Source organism: Salvelinus alpinus, chromosome 16 (genome assembly GCF_045679555.1).
Source record: "Salvelinus alpinus chromosome 16, SLU_Salpinus.1, whole genome shotgun sequence".
Taxonomy (NCBI): domain Eukaryota; kingdom Metazoa; phylum Chordata; class Actinopteri; order Salmoniformes; family Salmonidae; genus Salvelinus; species Salvelinus alpinus.
In genome coordinates, this window is record NC_092101.1 from 41180318 (window position 1) to 41202056 (window position 21739).

Here is a 21739-nt window from a genome sequence, read left to right on the forward strand (position 1 = left end):
TTGATAAACCTGGTAGTGTACGGGCAGAGTCCTGAAGGGAGAATCTCTCTGTTCAGGACCCCTGGGTTATGATAAACCTGGTAGTGTACGGGCAGAGTCCTGTAGGAAGAAACTCTCTGTTCAGGACCCCTGGGCTATGATAAACCTGGTAGTGTACGGGCAGAGTCCTGAAGGGAGAAACTCTCTGTTCAGGATCCCTGGGTTATGATAAACCTGGTAGTGTACGGGCAGAGTCCTGAAGGGAGAAACTCTCTGTTCAGGACCCCTGGGTTATGATAAACCTGGTAGTGTACGGGCAGAGTCCTGAAGGGAGAAACTCTCTGTTCAGGACCCCTGGGCTATGATAAACCTGGTAGTGTACGGGCAGAGTCCTGAAGGAAGAAACTCTCTGTTCAGGACCCCTGGGTTATGATAAACCTGGTAGTGTACGGGCAGAGTCCTGAAGGGAGAATCTCTCTGTTCAGGACCCCTGGGTTATGATAAACCTGGTAGTGTACGGGCAGAGTCCTGAAGGGAGAATCTCTCTGTTCAGGACCCCTGGGTTATGATAAACCTGGTAGTGTACGGGCAGAGTCCTGAAGGGAGAATCTCTCTGTTCAGGACCCCTGGGTTATGATAAACCTGGTAGTGTACGGGCAGAGTCCTGAAGGGAGAAACTCTCTGTTCAGGACCCCTGGGTTATGATAAACCTGGTAGTGTACGGGCAGAGTCCTGAAGGAAGAAACTCTCTGTTCAGGACCCCTGGGTTATGATAAACCTGGTAGTGTACGGGCAGAGTCCTGTAGGAAGAAACTCTCTGTTCAGGACCCCTGGGTTTTGATAAACCTGGTAGTGTACGGGCAGAGTCCTGAAGGGAGAATCTCTCTGTTCAGGACCCCTGGGCTATGATAAACCTGGTAGTGTACGGGCAGAGTCCTGAAGGAAGAATCTCTCTGTTCAGGACCCTTGGGTTATGATAAACCTGGTAGTGTACGGGCAGAGTCCTGAAGGGAGAATCTCTCTGTTCAGGACCCCTGGGTTATGATAAACCTGGTAGTGTACGGGCAGAGTCCTGAAGGAAGAAACTCTCTGTTCAGGACCCCTGGGCTATGATAAACCTGGTAGTGTACGGGCAGAGTCCTGAAGGGAGAAACTCTCTGTTCAGGACCCCTGGGTTATGATAAACCTGGTAGTGTACGGGCAGAGTCCTGAAGGGAGAAACTCTCTGTTCAGGACCCCTGGGTTATGATAAACCTGGTAGTGTACGGGCAGAGTCCTGAAGGAAGAAACTCTCTGTTCAGGACCCCTGGGTTATGATAAACCTGGTAGTGTACGGGCAGAGTCCTGAAGGGAGAATCTCTCTGTTCAGGACCCCTGGGTTATGATAAACCTGGTAGTGTACGGGCAAAGTCCTGAAGGGAGAATCTCTCTGTTCAGGACCCCTGGGTTATGATAAACCTGGTAGTGTACGGGCAGAGTCCTGAAGGGAGAATCTCTCTGTTCAGGACCCCTGGGTTATGATAAACCTGGTAGTGTACGGGCAGAGTCCTGAAGGGAGAATCTCTCTGTTCAGGACCCCTGGGTTATGATAAACCTGGTAGTGTACGGGCAGAGTCCTGAAGGAAGAAACTCTCTGTTCAGGACCCCTGGGTTATGATAAACCTGGTAGTGTACGGGCAGAGTCCTGTAGGAAGAAACTCTCTGTTCAGGACCCCTGGGTTTTGATAAACCTGGTAGTGTACGGGCAGAGTCCTGAAGGGAGAATCTCTCTGTTCAGGACCCCTGGGTTTTGATAAACCTGGTAGTGTACGGGCAGAGTCCTGTAGGAAGAAACTCTCTGTTCAGGACCCCTGGGTTATGATAAACCTGGTAGTGTACGGGCAGAGTCCTGAAGGGAGAAACTCTCTGTTCAGGACCCCTGGGTTATGATAAACCTGGTAGTGTATGGGCAGAGTCCTGAAGGGAGAATCTCTCTGTTCAGGACCCCTGGGTTATGATAAACCTGGTAGTGTACGGGCAGAGTCCTGAAGGGAGAATCTCTCTGTTCAGGACCCCTGGGTTATGATAAACCTGGTAGTGTACGGGCAGAGTCCTGAAGGGAGAAACTCTCTGTTCAGGACCCCTGGGTTATGATAAACCTGGTAGTGTACGGGCAGAGTCCTGAAGGGAGAAACTCTCTGTTCAGGACCCCTGGGCTATGATAAACCTGGTAGTGTACGGGCAGAGTCCTGAAGGGAGAATCTCTCTGTTCAGGACCCCTGGGTTATGATAAACCTGGTAGTGTACGGGCAGAGTCCTGAAGGAATAAACTCTCTGTTCAGGACCCCTGGGTTATGATAAACCTGGTAGTGTACGGGCAGAGTCCTGAAGGGAGAAACTCTCTGTTCAGGACCCCTGGGTTATGATAAACCTGGTAGTGTACGGGCAGAGTCCTGAAGGGAGAAACTCTCTGTTCAGGACCCCTGGGTTATGATAAACCTGGTAGTGTACGGGCAGAGTCCTGAAGGGAGAAACTCTCTGTTCAGGACCCCTGGGTTATGATAAACCTGGTAGTGTACGGGCAGAGTCCTGTAGGAAGAAACTCTCTGTTCAGGACCCCTGGGCTATGATAAACCTGGTAGTGTACGGGCAGAGTCCTGAAGGAAGAAACTCTCTGTTCAGGACCCCTGGGTTATGATAAACCTGGTAGTGTACGGGCAGAGTCCTGAAGGGAGAAACTCTCTGTTCAGGACCCCTGGGCTATGATAAACCTGGTAGTGTACGGGCAGAGTCCTGAAGGAAGAAACTCTCTGTTCAGGACCCCTGGGCTATGATAAACCTGGTAGTGTACGGGCAGAGTCCTGTAGGAAGAAACTCTCTGTTCAGGACCCCTGGGTTTTGATAAACCTGGTAGTGTACGGGCAGAGTCCTGAAGGGAGAATCTCTCTGTTCAGGACCCCTGGGTTTTGATAAACCTGGTAGTGTACGGGCAGAGTCCTGAAGGGAGAATCTCTCTGTTCAGGACCCCTGGGCTATGATAAACCTGGTAGTGTACGGGCAGAGTCCTGTAGGAAGAAACTCTCTGTTCAGGACCCCTGGGTTATGATAAACCTGGTAGTGTACGGGCAGAGTCCTGAAGGAAGAAACTCTCTGTTCAGGACCCCTGGGCTATGATAAACCTGGTAGTGTACGGGCAGAGTCCTGAAGGGAGAAACTCTCTGTTCAGGACCCCTGGGTTATGATAAACCTGGTAGTGTACGGGCAGAGTCCTGAAGGGAGAAACTCTCTGTTCAGGACCCCTGGGTTATGATAAACCTGGTAGTGTACGGGCAGAGTCCTGAAGGAAGAAACTCTCTGTTCAGGACCCCTGGGTTATGATAAACCTGGTAGTGTACGGGCAGAGTCCTGAAGGGAGAATCTCTCTGTTCAGGACCCCTGGGTTATGATAAACCTGGTAGTGTACGGGCAAAGTCCTGAAGGGAGAATCTCTCTGTTCAGGAACCCTGGGTTATGATAAACCTGGTAGTGTACGGGCAGAGTCCTGAAGGGAGAATCTCTCTGTTCAGGACCCCTGGGTTATGATAAACCTGGTAGTGTACGGGCAGAGTCCTGAAGGGAGAATCTCTCTGTTCAGGACCCCTGGGTTATGATAAACCTGGTAGTGTACGGGCAGAGTCCTGAAGGAAGAAACTCTCTGTTCAGGACCCCTGGGTTATGATAAACCTGGTAGTGTACGGGCAGAGTCCTGAAGGGAGAATCTCTCTGTTCAGGACCCCTGGGTTATGATAAACCTGGTAGTGTACGGGCAGAGTCCTGAAGGAATAAACTCTCTGTTCAGGACCCCTGGGTTATGATAAACCTGGTAGTGTACGGGCAGAGTCCTGAAGGGAGAAACTCTCTGTTCAGGACCCCTGGGTTATGATAAACCTGGTAGTGTACGGGCAGAGTCCTGAAGGGAGAAACTCTCTGTTCAGGACCCCTGGGTTATGATAAACCTGGTAGTGTACGGGCAGAGTCCTGAAGGGAGAAACTCTCTGTTCAGGACCCCTGGGTTATGATAAACCTGGTAGTGTACGGGCAGAGTCCTGTAGGAAGAAACTCTCTGTTCAGGACCCCTGGGCTATGATAAACCTGGTAGTGTACGGGCAGAGTCCTGAAGGAAGAAACTCTCTGTTCAGGACCCCTGGGTTATGATAAACCTGGTAGTGTACGGGCAGAGTCCTGAAGGGAGAAACTCTCTGTTCAGGACCCCTGGGCTATGATAAACCTGGTAGTGTACGGGCAGAGTCCTGAAGGAAGAAACTCTCTGTTCAGGACCCCTGGGCTATGATAAACCTGGTAGTGTACGGGCAGAGTCCTGTAGGAAGAAACTCTCTGTTCAGGACCCCTGGGTTTTGATAAACCTGGTAGTGTACGGGCAGAGTCCTGAAGGGAGAATCTCTCTGTTCAGGACCCCTGGGTTTTGATAAACCTGGTAGTGTACGGGCAGAGTCCTGAAGGGAGAATCTCTCTGTTCAGGACCCCTGGGCTATGATAAACCTGGTAGTGTACGGGCAGAGTCCTGTAGGAAGAAACTCTCTGTTCAGGACCCCTGGGTTATGATAAACCTGGTAGTGTACGGGCAGAGTCCTGAAGGGAGAATCTCTCTGTTCAGGACCCCTGGGCTATGATAAACCTGGTAGTGTACGGGCAGAGTCCTGAAGGGAGAATCTCTCTGTTCAGGACCCCTGGGTTATGATAAACCTGGTAGTGTACGGGCAGAGTCCTGAAGGGAGAAACTCTCTGTTCAGGACCCCTGGGTTATGATAAACCTGGTAGTGTACGGGCAGAGTCCTGAAGGGAGAATCTCTCTGTTCAGGACCCCTGGGTTATGATAAACCTGGTAGTGTACGGGCAGAGTCCTGAAGGGAGAAACTCTCTGTTCAGGACCCCTGGGCTATGATAAACCTGGTAGTGTACGGGCAGAGTCCTGAAGGGAGAAACTCTCTGTTCAGGACCCCTGGGCTATGATAAACCTGGTAGTGTACGGGCAGAGTCCTGAAGGAAGAATCTCTCTGTTCAGGACCCCTGGGTTATGATAAACCTGGTAGTGTACGGGCAGAGTCCTGAAGGGAGAAACTCTCTGTTCAGGACCCCTGGGCTATGATAAACCTGGTAGTGTACGGGCAGAGTCCTGAAGGGAGAAACTCTCTGTTCAGGACCCCTGGGCTATGATAAACCTGGTAGTATACGGGCAGAGTCCTGTAGGAAGAAACTCTCTGTTCAGGACCCCTGGGTTATGATAAACCTGGTAGTGTACGGGCAGAGTCCTGAAGGGAGAATCTCTCTGTTCAGGACCCCTGGGCTATGATAAACCTGGTAGTGTACGGGCAGAGTCCTGAAGGGAGAAACTCTCTGTTCAGGACCCCTGGGTTATGATAAACCTGGTAGTGTACGGGCAGAGTCCTGTAGGAAGAAACTCTCTGTTCAGGACCCCTGGGTTATGATAAACCTGGTAGTGTACGGGCAGAGTCCTGAAGGGAGAATCTCTCTGTTCAGGACCCCTGGGTTATGATAAACCTGGTAGTGTACGGGCAGAGTCCTGAAGGAAGAAACTCTCTGTTAAGGACCCCTGGGTTATGATAAACCTGGTAGTGTACGGGCAGAGTCCTGAAGGAAGAATCTCTCTGTTCAGGACCCCTGGGTTATGATAAACCTGGTAGTGTACGGGCAGAGTCCTGAAGGGAGAAACTCTCTGTTCAGGACCCCTGGGTTATGATAAACCTGGTAGTGTACGGGCAGAGTCCTGAAGGAAGAAACTCTCTGTTCAGGACCCCTGGGTTATGATAAACCTGGTAGTGTACGGGCAGAGTCCTGAAGGGAGAAACTCTCTGTTCAGGACCCCTGGGCTATGATAAACCTGGTAGTGTATGGGCAGAGTCCTGAAGGGAGAAACTCTCTGTTCAGGACCCCTGGGCTATTATAAACCTGGTAGTGTACGGGCAGAGTCCTGAAGGAAGAATCTCTCTGTTCAGGACCCCTGGGTTATGATAAACCTGGTAGTGTACGGGCAGAGTCCTGAAGGGAGAATCTCTCTGGAAGTGTTATTTATGAAGTGAAACTTCAGTATTCACTCTGCTAGTAATGTAAACACCAGGATTCAGAAGTGGGTCTGATATAATGATGGGTCATATGAACTAAAGTGATCCCACGCACAGTACAGCTGCCCTCAAGGATCCGATATTGCCTGTATGGCAGGTTAGCAACATAATCATTTGGTCTCGGGGGTCTTTGTGCGCTTCAGACCTGTTGACTCTGATAACCCACTGCAAACGATCAGCGCAGTGTGTGGCTGGATAGATGGGGCTGTTGTGTGTGACTCAGTGGTGCAAGTCAGACTCAACACACACACACACACACACACACACACACACACACACACACACACACACACACACACACACACACACACACACACACACACACACACACACACACACACACACACACACACACACACACCTGCTGTTTGTAGAGATAACACCAGAGAGGATGATAGGGCTGGGTGTGAGACTGCCAAGTGTTCCTGTGACAACTGTTGTTTTGTCACTATCATTACCAATACTGGCTTCATCACCATCATCCTCATCATCATCAGTACCAATACTGGCTTCATCACCATCATCCTCATCATCATCAGTACCAATACTGGCTTCATCACCATCATCCTCATCATCATCAGTACCAATACTGGCTTCATCACCATCATCCTCATCATCATCAGTACCAATACTGGCTTCATCACCATCATCCTCATCATCATCAGTACCAATACTGGCTCCATCACCATCATCCTCATCATCATCAGTACCAATACTGGCTTCATCACCATCATCCTCATCATCATCAGTACCAATACTGGCTTCATCACCATCATCCTCATCATCATCAGTACCAATACTGGCTTCATCACCATCATCCTCATCATCATCAGTACCAATACTGGCTTCATCACCATCATCCTCATCATCATCAGTACCAATACTGGCTTCATCACCATCATCCTCATCATCATCAGTACCAATACTGGCTTCATCACCATCATCCTCATCATCATCAGTACCAATACTGGCTTCATCACCATCATCCTCATCATCATCAGTACCAATACTGGCTTCATCACCATCATCCTCATCATCATCAGTACCAATACTGGCTTCATCACCATCATCCTCATCATCATCAGTACCAATACTGGCTTCATCACCATCATCCTCATCATCATCAGTACCAATACTGGCTTCATCACCATCATCCTCATCATCATCAGTACCAATACTGGCTTCATCACCATCATCCTCATCATCATCAGTACCAATACTGGCTTCATCACCATCATCCTCATCATCATCAGTACCAATACTGGCTTCATCACCATCATCCTCATCATCATCAGTACCAATACTGGCTTCATCACCATCATCCTCATCATCATCAGTACCAATACTGGCTTCATCACCATCATCCTCATCATCATCAGTACCAATACTGGCTTCATCACCATCATCCTCATCATCATCAGTACCAATACTGGCTTCATCACCATCATCCTCATCATCATCAGTACCAATACTGGCTTCATCACCATCATCCTCATCATCATCAGTACCAATACTGGCTTCATCACCATCATCCTCATCATCATCAGTACCAATACTGGCTTCATCACCATCATCCTCATCATCATCAGTACCAATACTGGCTTCATCACCATCATCCTCATCATCATCAGTACCAATACTGGCTTCATCACCATCATCCTCATCATCATCAGTACCAATACTGGCTTCATCACCATCATCCTCATCATCATCAGTACCAATACTGGCTTCATCACCATCATCCTCATCATCATCAGTACCAATACTGGCTTCATCACCATCATCCTCATCATCATCAGTACCAATACTGGCTTCATCACCATCATCCTCATCATCATCAGTACCAATACTGGCTTCATCACCATCATCCTCATCATCATCAGTACCAATACTGGCTTCATCACCATCATCCTCATCATCATCAGTACCAATACTGGCTTCATCACCATCATCCTCATCATCATCAGTACCAATACTGGCTTCATCACCATCATCCTCATCATCATCAGTACCAATACTGGCTTCATCACCATCATCCTCATCATCATCAGTACCAATACTGGCTTCATCACCATCATCCTCATCATCATCAGTACCAATACTGGCTCCATCACCATCATCCTCATCATCATCAGTACCAATACTGGCTCCATCATCATCATCATTACCGATTCTGTCTTCATCATACGCATCATCATCAGCATCCTCATCATCATTACCAATACTGGCTTCATCATCATCATCTTCATCATCATTACAGATACTGTCTTCATCATCCTTATCATCATCATTATCATCATCATCATTACCAACACTGCCTTTATCATCATCATCATCATCATCATCATCATCATCACCATGACCTTCTAAACTTTCAGTTAAAACCCAGACAGGCTCTTTAGTTTATCAAGGAGAGGTGTTGTGAAGAGGTCGAATAGCTTAATTAACGACCTGCACAGCACTAAGGCTATTGTTACCTATTTAAATGGAACTGTCTCAGGAAGATGAAACAATAGAAGAACACAGAGCCCTATAGGAGAACTCTCAGGTTTGATTTCCTGGGTCCATACAGAGCTCCATCAAATACTATGAAACTAGGAGCAGTGTCATGGAGAAGCCATGAGTGTGACACACAGAGCGGAGTGTGACACACAGAGTAAAACACAAATCCCATTGTTTTGTCCAGGTTGAGATAATAGGGACTTAACAGGGAACACCTGGCAAACTATGAGTTGGCTACTTAATGGGATCAATCCAAACAGAACATATCTATCACATAGCACACACGGCCTGGCATGGGCATGGCCTGGCATGGGCATGGCCTGGCATGGGCATGGCCTGGCATGGGCACTGCTGCCCTCATTTACAGCTACTGACTCACACAGAACAGATGGACAGATGACGATGGAGACAGAGAGAGAGGGAAAGAGAGACAGAAATAACAAGAGGGAGAGATGGGGAGAAAGAGAGAGAACGAGAGAGAGATCTGCCTGCAGTTGTCCTCAGGGGCAATTACAGGGCTGAGAGGTCTCAAGTGGTATTGTCACTAAGAGCTGAGTTATAGACAAGTAGACCCATCATGGCTCTATCTGTTAAGGAGAAAACTCACCAGACCGATGTCTGAACATTACGGGCCATTCGTTGGCTGTTCGTTGACTTGCTTTCGGTGCTGTGTGCGAGCGGGACCACCCACATGTTTCTTCTATTTCTACATCCCATTCTTTTACTTTTAGATTTGTGTTGTGAATTGTTAGATATTACTGCACTGCTGGAGCTAGAAACACAAGCATTTCACTACACCCGCAATAACATCTGCTGAATATGTGTATGCGACTAATACAACTTGATTTGATACATGTAGAATCAGTTTGCTAAGTACTCTAGGCCGGCAGACGCTTGACAATCCTACCGGTTTGTCTGTGCCTTTAGTTTTGTGGCAAATTTCCAGGAGTCAAAAGAGACGACAATTTACATCTAAAGGCTTTAACACATTTAGATAAAGCGTCTTTGTTGATACTATACAATAACAGGGGAAAGGGCTAGTCAGAACATTGACCTCTCAGAAACAGATGTGGTTCTGTAAACATTTAGCATCTTTAGGTCATTGGCTAGTAGAAACCGCATGAATGTGTAGCTTCAGTACATTGGGTTATATAATGGGATGTTGCAGGCTGCCAGATACACGGCCAGCCCGCTCATTATGCAGCCGCTTATGGCGGTAGATTGACGAGGGTGGCAATTTCTGAGCAAAACTCACATAATTCTGCCCTAAAACAAAGGCAATTTCTCTTAACCAGTGGCATATTGGCTTTTTAGGTGAGCGCTGATGCCGTCCTTTGATAAGCAGTGCCCACTTTGTCAAAAGCAGGGGCGCAAAATATTTTGCTTGAATGGCAAAGACCGGCCCTGGCCAGATAGGATACAAGCTCTCCTTCTTCAAGCAATGTACTTGACTTTCATAGCACACTGTTCCTCTTCCTATCTCTTTACAGTGCCTCTTCCTGTCTCTTTACAGTGCCTCTTCCTGTCCCTTTACAGTGCCTCTTCCTGTTTCTTTACAGTTCCTCTTCCTGTCTCTTTACAGTGCCTCTTCCTGTCCCTTTACAGTGCCCCTTCCTGTTTCTTTACAGTTCCTCTTCCTGTCTCTTTACAGTGCCTCTTCCTGTCTCTTTACAGTTCCTCTTCCTGTCTCTTTACAGTGCCTCTTCCTGTCTCTTTACAGTGCCTCTTCCTGTCCCTTTACAGTGCCTCTTCCTGTCCCTTTACAGTTCCTCTTCCTGTCCCTTTACAGTTCCTCTTCCTGTCTCTTTACAGTTTCTCTTCATGTCTCTTTACAGTTTCTCTTCATGTCTCTTTACAGTTCCTCTTTCTGTCTCTTTACAGTTCCTCTTCCTGTCTCTTTACAGTTCCTCTTCCTGTCGCTTTACAGTTCCTCTTCATGTCTCTTTACAGTTCCTCTTCCTGTCTCTTTACAGTTCCTCTTCCTGTCTCTTTACAGTTCCTCTTCCTGTCTCTTTACAGTTCCTCTTCCTGTCTCTTTACAGTTCCTCTTCCTGTCTCTTTACAGTTCCTCTTCCTGTCTCTTTACAGTTCCTCTTTCTGTCTCTTTACAGTTCCTCTTCCTGTCTCTTTACAGTGCCTCTTCCTGTCTCTTTACAGTGCCTCTTCCTGTCTCTTTACAGTGCCTCTTCCTGTCTCTTTACAGTGCCTCTTCCTGTCCCTTTACAGTGCCTCTTCCTGTTTCTTTACAGTTCCTCTTCCTGTCTCTTTACAGTTCCTCTTCCTGTTTCTTTACAGTTCCTCTTCCTGTCCCTTTACAGTGCCTCTTCCTGTCTCTTTACAGTGCCTCTTCCTGTCTCTTTACAGTGCCTCTTCCTGTCTCTTTACAGTGCCTCTTCCTGTCCCTTTACAGTGCCTCTTCCTGTTTCTTTACAGTTCCTCTTCCTGTCTCTTTACAGTTCCTCTTCCTGTTTCTTTACAGTTCCTCTTCCTGTCTCTTTACAGGTCCTCTTCCTGTCTCTTTACAGTTTCTCTTCATGTCTCTTTACAGTTCCTCTTTCTGTCTCTTTACAGTTCCTCTTCCTGTCTCTTTACAGTTCCTCTTCCTGTCGCTTTACAGTTCCTCTTCATGTCTCTTTACAGTTCCTCTTCCTGTCTCTTTACAGTTCCTCTTCCTGTCTCTTTACAGTTCCTCTTCCTGTCTCTTTACAGTTCCTCTTCCTGTCTCTTTACAGTTCCTCTTTCTGTCTCTTTACAGTTCCTCTTCCTGTCTCTTTACAGTTCCTCTTCCTGTCTCTTTACAGTGCCTCTTCCTGTCTCTTTACAGTGCCTCTTCCTGTCTCTTTACAGTGCCTCTTCCTGTCCCTTTACAGTGCCTCTTCCTGTTTCTTTACAGTTCCTCTTCCTGTCTCTTTACAGTTCCTCTTCCTGTTTCTTTACAGTTCCTCTTCCTGTCTCTTTACAGGTCCTCTTCCTGTCTCTTTACAGTTTCTCTTCATGTCTCTTTACAGTTCCTCTTTCTGTCTCTTTACAGTTCCTCTTTCTCTCTCTTTACAGTTCCTCTTCCTGTCTCTTTACAGTTCCTCTTCATGTCTCTTTACAGTGCCTCTTCCTGTCGCTTTACAGTGCCTCTTCCCGTATCTTTACAGTGCCTCTTCCTGTCTCTTTACAGTGCCTCTTCCTGTCTCTTTACAGTGCCTCTTCCTGTCTCTTTACAGTGCCTCTTCCTGTCCCTTTACAGTGCCTCTTCCTGTTTCTTTACAGTTCCTCTTCCTGTCTCTTTACAGTGCCTCTTCCTGTCTCTTTACAGTTCCTCTTCCTGTCCCTTTACAGTGCCTCTTCCTGTCTCTTTACAGTGCCTCTTCCTGTCTCTTTACAGTGCCTCTTCCTGTCTCTTTACAGTGCCTCTTCCTGTCCCTTTACAGTGCCTCTTCCTGTTTCTTTACAGTTCCTCTTCCTGTCTCTTTACAGTTCCTCTTCCTGTTTCTTTACAGTTCCTCTTCCTGTCTCTTTACAGGTCCTCTTCCTGTCTCTTTACAGTTTCTCTTCATGTCTCTTTACAGTTCCTCTTTCTGTCTCTTTACAGTTCCTCTTCCTGTCTCTTTACAGTTCCTCTTCCTGTCTCTTTACAGTTCCTCTTCATGTCTCTTTACAGTTCCTCTTCCTGTCTCTTTACAGTTCCTCTTCCTGTCTCTTTACAGTTCCTCTTCCTGTCTCTTTACAGTTCCTCTTCCTGTCTCTTTACAGTTCCTCTTCCTGTCTCTTTACAGTTCCTCTTCCTGTCTCTTTACAGTTCCTCTTCCTGTCTCTTTACAGTTCCTCTTCCTGTCTCTTTACAGTGCCTCTTCCTGTCTCTTTACAGTGCCTCTTCCTGTCTCTTTACAGTGCCTCTTCCTGTCCCTTTACAGTGCCTCTTCCTGTTTCTTTACAGTTCCTCTTCCTGTCTCTTTACAGTTCCTCTTCCTGTTTCTTTACAGTTCCTCTTCCTGTCTCTTTACAGGTCCTCTTCCTGTCTCTTTACAGTTTCTCTTCATGTCTCTTTACAGTTCCTCTTTCTGTCTCTTTACAGTTCCTCTTTCTCTCTCTTTACAGTTCCACTTCCTGTCTCTTTACAGTTCCTCTTCATGTCTCTTTACAGTTCCTCTTCCTGTCTCTTTACAGTTCCTCTTCCTGTCTCTTTACAGGTCCTCTTCCTGTCTCTTTACAGTTCCTCTTCCTGTCTCTTTACAGGTCCTCTTCCTGTCTCTTTACAGTTTCTCTTCATGTCTCTTTACAGTTCCTCTTTCTGTCTCTTTACAGTTCCTCTTTCTCTCTCTTTACAGTTCCTCTTCCTGTCTCTTTACAGTTCCTCTTCATGTCTCTTTACAGTTCCTCTTCCTGTCTCTTTACAGTTCCTCTTCCTGTCTCTTTACAGTTCCTCTTCCTGTCTCTTTACAGTTCCTCTTCCTGTCTCTTTACAGTTCCTCTTCCTGTCTCTTTACAGTTCCTCTTCCTGTCTCTTTACAGTTCCTCTTTCTGTCTCTTTACAGTTCCTCTTCCTGTCTCTTTACAGTTCCTCTTCCTGTCTCTTTACAGTTCCTCTTCCTGTTTCTTTACAGTTCCTCTTCCTGTCTCTTTACAGGTCCTCTTCCTGTCTCTTTACAGTTTCTCTTCATGTCTCTTTACAGTTCCTCTTTCTGTCTCTTTACAGTTCCTCTTTCTCTCTCTTTACAGTTCCACTTCCTGTCTCTTTACAGTTCCTCTTCATGTCTCTTTACAGTTCCTCTTCCTGTCTCTTTACAGTTCCTCTTCCTGTCTCTTTACAGGTCCTCTTCCTGTCTCTTTACAGTTCCTCTTCCTGTCTCTTTACAGGTCCTCTTCCTGTCTCTTTACAGTTTCTCTTCATGTCTCTTTACAGTTCCTCTTTCTGTCTCTTTACAGTTCCTCTTTCTCTCTCTTTACAGTTCCTCTTCCTGTCTCTTTACAGTTCCTCTTCATGTCTCTTTACAGTTCCTCTTCCTGTCTCTTTACAGTTCCTCTTCCTGTCTCTTTACAGTTCCTCTTCCTGTCTCTTTACAGTTCCTCTTCCTGTCTCTTTACAGTTCCTCTTCCTGTCTCTTTACAGTTCCTCTTTCTGTCTCTTTACAGTTCCTCTTCCTGTCTCTTTACAGTTCCTCTTCCTGTCTCTTTACAGTTCCTCTTTCTGTCTCTTTACAGTTCCTCTTCCTGTCTCTTTACAGTTCCTCTTCTTGTCTCTTTACAGTTCCTCTTCATGTCTCTTTACAGCTGAACATGACTCCTAAACATCCTATACGAATAGAGTGATCATAATCAGCTTGCAATTTAAAGGAACCTCTTGAACAGTAGAGAAATACTGAAATTGTCAAATAATGAAATCTGTGAATCTTTGAAAACACAGGATGAAGGTAGAAAGACGACTCCCTAGGGAATCCTGAGACAACAACTCTCCATAACAAAACATAAAGAGCATCCTAACAGGGAAACCAGACCGGCCATGTTGTATGTGCGAGCGTTGCAAAATAAATGTACACGTACATGTTATTCAATCATTTCTTCCACACCGCTCGCGTGCGTCAACGGGTGTCTGCTTTGCCCGAAGGCTAAAATAAAACTTGGTTCAATTCAAGAAGCTTGACTTGCTTAAAGTCCTGCCTCTCCCATAAAGTCATTGGTTTTCACGAACATACAAACCCACGTAGATGCTTGAAAGATGAACAAGGAGAGACTAATCAAAGATAACCAACTACAAACTAACTCACATTCCCTTTTCATCTGTGGATTAACCATCAGAGTAGAGAAACACTACATTTCGTACGACTCCAGGTCAAAATTCTACAAATATCTATAAAAAAAAGCACCGTATGCATTTCAGGTAAAATAACAACCCAATGTTTATCTCCCAGGACGATCTAGTTAGCAACAGCAATCTAGCTAAATGCCCATGAATGTTTGTGTGTTTCCACCTGTCCCCAAATTAATTAAGTTTGTTCACAGTTGGTTTTGGTATTTTAACTTGCATTTCAAGATCACATCTGGTGGGGACAGACAAAATCAACATGTGCGCGATGGCGCAGGTGGATGCACGGCCAGTGTGGCTAAGGTATAATGATGGTTCAACCCCAGATTTCAAAAGAAAATGACTGCACAGCACATAGGTCATATGCACTACAGAGGCTTAGTGTACATCAGAGACAAACATTCATGAAGTCGCTGATGGGACTGTGTGGGCCGAAGTCCATTTTGTGTCAAGTACAAAGCTCTGGGCCAGTTAGCTTTGAGCCACGCAGGGCTCCTCTATTACCCCAGTGTCTTCATTATAGGGACAGTGCGGCTCACACAAAAGGCCCATTGTGTGGCCAGGATTCCCCTGCTGACCCCTTCCATTGTCATCCCAGCGGACAGTTCCGGAACGCCGCACATACCTTCGGAATTCTGAATTCCTCTCCGGAGCACTCTATGGAAGCTCTATGGCTGACCTGGCTGGGGTTTGATCCAATGCCAGTGGGATGGGAGGCCAGGTAGTGACCAATGATGTATATAAACCCTGGGTTGCTGTTTCAAGGACAAAATTACATGTATTTTAAGTATTTTTGTTGTTGTTGTGGAGACAGTAACATTAGTACGTTCTAAAAAATATATGTTTAGCTCACATATTAAAATAAAAGTATGCATTAAGGCTTCTATAATGGAATACATTTCTATAGCTTCCAAAATATATTTTACAACGGTGGAGGAGTTCAAAGATGGAGGTACGGTGGCTTCAAAACCGCGCCCCCTGTCAGTCATCTAGTGCATATATAATATATTGGTAATGATAGATGGTAACTGTTAAATTAACACCGAAACACTCCGTAACGAGGTGGTCTTAAAGGGATAATCCACCCCCAGAAATAAAAATCATGAAACTCCTAGCAATTTGATGAAAGCCTATGTTCTATCAGTGGGTAAAATAAAAGTTTTCCCCATGATTGAACTTCTAAGTGCTTCATCTTTGAAATCAGGAAATCGTGTAGTAATGCTTCATAGCTACATAGTTCTCGTCACTGGAGCTAGAGGATAACACACTATCACCAACTCCATATTAATGCCCATAATTTTGGAATGAGATGTTCCACGAGCAGGTGGACACATACTTTTGGTCATGTAGTGTAGCCAGAGAGAAAGCATTGCATTGTGGGTTTTGTAGTCCACTTGAGCTGCAACAGATGCTTGGCTCTAATTTGCACTGAAGCGAGAGCAGAGTAAAGTTAACATACGGGATAAAGAGGGAGAAATACTCTCATTCCCTAAAGAAACTACTGAGAAACGGAAATCCTTACAGAGAGAGAGAAAGTGACACACACGCATGCATGCAGAGAGTCATTGCCAAAAACATTTTCAGAGACACACTCCGGGCAGACAGTCAAACACTCTTACTGAGAGCTACACCCACACACACGCATGAATGCAGGCACGCACGCACGCACAGGCACGCACACACACACTAATATGCCCTAAATTACTTAAAGTTTCTATATGGTTGCAGATCTGATGTCAGAGATGGAGCAGTCATACATGTCAATGAGTGCTAATAGGAACCTAATAACCGACATACACATGCTTACATTGATGTTTGATAAAACACACCAGTAGTCCTCTCTCTCTCTACTGTAGCTAGCCTCCTCCAGGCAAGAGACAGGTTTGAAAACCTACACAGGAGTTTCCTTTGAATTTACTCTCTGTTGTTTTGTTCAAAGGAATCATCACACGACACGTCTTGCTAGCCAATTCTCATTCCCTGGAATTCTCAGAAGCGCCCCACTTATTTCACACATAGGGCAAACCAAGCCGTCTGTGAGATACAATCAGCACACAATATATCATATGACAGTGTTTCTTTCCCATGAATTAAAAACACGGCCCAATAAAATCACCTTAAAATCTGTTTCTAAATTCCCCCAAGAGGGTGATGAAATTTACATCCCATACAATAGATACTACATCCAAATGAAACATGGTGTTTAGCTAATTCAGCATTAAGCGGGCAGACTGTACACATACTGTATGTACATGCAGAGGTGTGGACTTGAGTCACATGACTTGGACTCGAGTCGGACTCAAGTCACGAATTTGATGACTTGAGACTCAACTTGATAGAAAATCAAATAACTTGAGACTTGACTTGGACTTGGAATTATCTGGCTATGTTTTGTAACAAATGTGCAACAAATCAAATCAAAAAGTATTGGTCACATACACATGGTTAGCAGATGTTATTACTAGTGTAGCGAAATGCTTGTGCTTCTAGTTCTGACAGTGCAGTAATATCTAACATGTAATCTAACAATTCCACAGCAACTACCTAATACACACAAATCTAAGTAAAGGAATGGAGTAAGAAAATATACATATAAATATACGGATGAGCAATGACAGAGCGGCATAGGCAAGATGCAATAGATGTTATAAAATACAGTATATACAGTTGAAGTCGGATTTTTACATACACTTTAGCCAAATACATTTAATTCCTGACATTTAATCCTAGTAAAAATTCCCTGTCTTAGGTCAGTTAGGATCACCACTTTATTTTAAGAATGTGAAATGTCATAATAATAGTAGAGAGAATGATTTATTGCAGCTTTTGTTTCTTTCATCACATTCCCAGTGGGTAAGAAGTTTACATACACTCAATTAGTATTTGGTAGCATTGCCTTTAAATTGTTGAACTTGGGTCAAACGTTTCGGGTAGCATTCCACAAGCTTCCCACAATAAGTTGGGTGAAATTTGGCCCATTCCTCCTGACAGAGCGGGTGTAACTGAGTCAGGTTCGTAGGCCTCCTTGCTCGCACAATCTTTTTCAGTTCTGCCCACAAATTTTCTATGGGATTGAGGTCAGGGCTTTGTGATGGCCACTCCAATACCTTGACTTTGTTGTCCTTAAGTCATTTTGCCACAACTTTGGAAGTATGCTTGGGGTCATTGTCTATTTGGAAGACCCTTTTGCGACCAAGCTTTAACTTCCTGACTGATGTCTTGAGATGTTGCTTCAATATATCCATATATATTTTCCTGCCTCATGATGCCATCTATTTTGTGAAGTGCACCAGTCCCTCCTGCAGCAAAGCACCCCCACAACATGATGCTGCCACCCCTGTGCTTCACGGTCGGGATGGTGTTCTCGGCTTGCAAGCGTCCCCCTTTTTCCCCCAAATATAACAATGGTCATTATGGCCAAACAGTTCTATTTTTGTTTCATCAGACCAGAGGACATTTCTCCAAAAAGTACGATCTTTGTCCCCATATGCATTTGCAAACCGTAGTCTGGCTTTTTTATGGCAATTTTTGAGCAGTGGCTTCTTCCTTGCTGAGTGGCCTTTCAGGTTATGCCGATATAGGACTCATTTTACTGTGGATATAGATACTTTTGTATGACGGCTGCATGGTCCCATGGTGTTTATACTTGCGTACTATAGTTTGTACAGATGAACGTGGTGCCTTCAGGCGGAATTGTGGAATTGTGATACAGTGAATTATAAGTAAAATAATCTGTCTGTAAACAATTGTTGGAAAAATTACTTGTGTCATGCACAAAGTAGATGTCCTAACCGACTTGCCAAAACTATAGTTTGTTAACAAGAAATTTGTGGAGTGGTTGAAAAACAATTTTAATGACTCCAACCTAAGTGTATATAAACTTCCAACTTCAACTGTATTATTTAAATTAGAAATCATTATTTCTAACCTTCTCAACGTTATGACTATATTTCCTATTCATTTTGCAACTCATTTCATTTATGTTTCAATGGAAAACAAGTATATTTCTAAGTGACCCCAAACTTTTGAATTGTAGTGTACACTGCTACCATCTAGTGGCCAAAATCTAAATTGTGCCTGGGCTAGAATAATACATTATGGCCTTTCTCTTGCATTTAAAAAAATAATAATAATACATTTTTTAAATCATTTACCAGTTCTAATGTGTTATATTCTCCTGCATTTATTTCACATTTCCACAAACTTCAAAGTGTTTCCTTTCAAATGGTATCAAGAATATGCATATCCTTGCCTCAGGTGCTTAGCTACAGGCAGTTAGATTTGGGTATGTCATTTTAGTTGAAAATTGAAAAAAAGGGTTGGATCCTTTAGGTAGTAATGACAGGCTACATTGCGCAGCGATTGTGCGTGCGTTTTTTTTCAAAATAAAAGCCTAAAACTATGTCTAAAGCCTGGTCACAGCCTGAGGAGGCCATTGGAAAAGGAATCTGGTTGATACCCCTTTAAATGGAAGAAAGACGGGCCAGGAAACACAGATTTAAAAAAAGAAAAATCACTTCCGGGTTAGATTTTCTCAGGTTTTCGCTTGCAGAATCAGTTTTGTTATACTCACATACAATATTTTGACAGTTTTGGAAACTTTGGAGTGTTTTCTATCCTAATCTGTAAATGATATGCATATTCTACGATCTGGACCTGAGAAATAGTCTGTTTACCTTGGGAACGTTATTTAAAATATATAAAAAATCTGACCCCTAGCATCAAGAGGTTATTAAGATAAGAAGGTCAGTCAATCCGGAAAATTTCAAGAACTTTGAAAGTTTCTTCAAGAGCTGTCGCAAAAACCATCAAGCGCTATGATCAAACTGGCTCTCATGAGGACCGATACAGGAAAGGAAGACCCAGAGTTACCTCTGCTGCAGAGGATAAGTTCATTAGAGCTAGCTATCTTAACACACCTAATGCATTGTGTACTTAACTAGCTAGCTAGCTTAACATACCTTGCTGGCTCCTCGTTGAAGATGCTCTCATCTCTCCATCCATGATCTGAGGTGATAGACAATCGTTGGGACCACTCGGAAAATAATAATTGATTATCGGTAATTCAGAGCATAGTGGCAGCTGAAGTTAGTGGCAGGTTTGCTGTGTGGTGGTGGTTGGGGAGACGGTGATTGACAAGGGGAAAGATTACAGTGTAACACCTGCTAATCAGGCTTGGAGTAACACGTATCCCTCTCACATGCCCTGTGGTGTGCCTACTGCTCAGTCAGCTAGCCTGGGATACCTAGAACACACACAATCATCCTGACTTCTGTGATAGACAAAAGTGTGTGTGGTAAAAACATGAGCATGTGTGTGCGCTAGACAGCCTGCACGTGTGTAGGAGGGGGGGAAATATCTAAAAGATTAATAACAGACTTAAAATGCTGTCAGATCTTCTCTGTGATCGACTCGCTGTGTCTGAAGTCAAAGATTACTGATCTTGACAATACTGGTCCTGGCCTCAGAGACGACACCAGATAATAGATATGCTACTGTGCTGCTGTGGTATGGTATTTTAACATGAATATCTCAAGATTGATAGAAAACCCACTCTATCTCTCTCTTCCCTCCTCTCACTGGCAATCTCTTTGAAGCTCCCCCAATTTAAATGAGATTTGATTCAAAATAGTTCTGTCTCCGTCTTTTAATTCAAAACGGCGACCATAATAATTCCACTGAGACTGACGCATTAAGTTCTGCAACTAGCTACCTTCTCTAAAAGAGCTAGGCTATTCAAAGCATGTACATCTATTGATGTGGATAGAGAGAGAGAGAGAGGAAAGTGGAGCTCTCAAAATATCACCAAGGGATCCGTATTAAGACAATAAAATACTGTTAAAAAAAGAATGTAAAGAGTCTCCGACATTCTTTTTCTACTTCTACTGGTACGTCAGAACCCATCCTACCTTGACACAACGGTCTGTTGGACTAATTAACAGTGTGACATGAGCTGTGGATAAGGCCGTTTCTCATCACACACACCGTGGATAAGGTCGTTTCTCATCACACACACTGTGGATAAGGTCGTTTCTCATCACACACACCGTGGATAAGGTCGTTTCTCATCACACACACCGTGGATAAGGCCGTTTCTCATCACACACACCGTGGATAAGGCCGTTTCTCATCACACACACCGTGGATAAGGCCGTTTCTCATCACACTCACTGTGGATAAGGCCGTTTCTCATCACACACACCGTGGATAAGGCCGTTTCTCATCACACTCACCGTGGATAAGGCCGTTTCTCATCACACACACTGTGGATAAGGCCGTTTCTCATCACACACACCGTGGATAAGGCCGTTTCTCATCACACACACCGTGGATAAGGCCGTTTCTCATCACACTCACCGTGGATAAGGCCGTTTCTCATCACACACACTGTGGATAAGGCCGTTTCTCATCACACACACCGTGGATAAGGCCGTTTCTCATCACACACACTGTGGATAAGGCCGTTTCTCATCACACACACCGTGGATAAGGCCGTTTCTCATCACACACACTGTGGATAAGGCCGTTTCTCATCACACACACTGTGGATAAGGCCGTTTCTCATCACACACACTGTGGATAAGGCCGTTTCTCATTAAGCTCTCATCAGCAATTAAACAGCATTAACCTTTAGTGCCCCCCCTCAGCCACAACATCTCAGCTGTTTGCAGATCTGTGTTTCAAAAGGTGTTCGCGTTTGGCTCTCCCTCTCGCTCTACTCTAAATACAGCCATTCCCTCTGACCAGGAAAAGAGAAAAGGACTGGACAGACATGGTGGGGTTGTTCTGTGAACTGAAGAAAATGGTGATGGTTTGGAGAAGTGGGGGGTGGTTTGGTTTACCTGTCCCTTTGTTGCGGTCCACAAAGCAATACTTGAGCTCGTATTCTTTCAGAATCTCATGGACCTCCTGCAGAGAGAGAGAGTGAGAGAGAGAGAGAGAGGGAGGGGGAAAGAGTGAGAAGGAGGGGAGGGAGTGAGAGAGGGAGAGAGGTGGAGAAAGTGAAGGGGGAGAGAGCAAGAGAGAGAGAGCGAGAGAGAGAGAGAGAGAGAGAGAGAGAGAGAGAGAGAGAGAGAGAGAGAGAGAGAGAGAGAGAGAGAGAGAGAGAGAGAGAGAGAGAGAGAGAGAGAGAGAGAGAGAGAGAGAGAGAGAGAGAGAGAGAGAGTGTGTGTTTAGACAGCAGGAATCTTTGAAACACGGAACACACTAATGTCACAGTTGTCCAATGAGCTAAATCTTTCATTCTTTTACATTTTTTTTCTTCTCCAGATATACTTTCAGAAGTCTTTGATGTTAGGTCTCCCTATTGTAATTATTTCTTGATTGGGGAATTAGATCAAGCATA

General features: G+C 45.0%; 1 protein-coding gene across 4 annotated transcripts in view; it reads right to left on the reverse strand.

Moving 5' to 3' along the window:
* Window positions 1-21739, reverse strand: part of raver2 (ribonucleoprotein, PTB-binding 2) — a 179129-nt gene that overhangs the window by 131792 nt on the left and 25598 nt on the right. For all 4 annotated transcript variants that reach the window (XM_071346244.1, XM_071346245.1, XM_071346243.1 and 1 more), the window contains exon 2: window positions 21237-21303. In XM_071346244.1, coding sequence (XP_071202345.1) covers window positions 21237-21303 — 67 coding nt within the window. The remainder of the gene's footprint in view (window positions 1-21236; window positions 21304-21739) is intronic.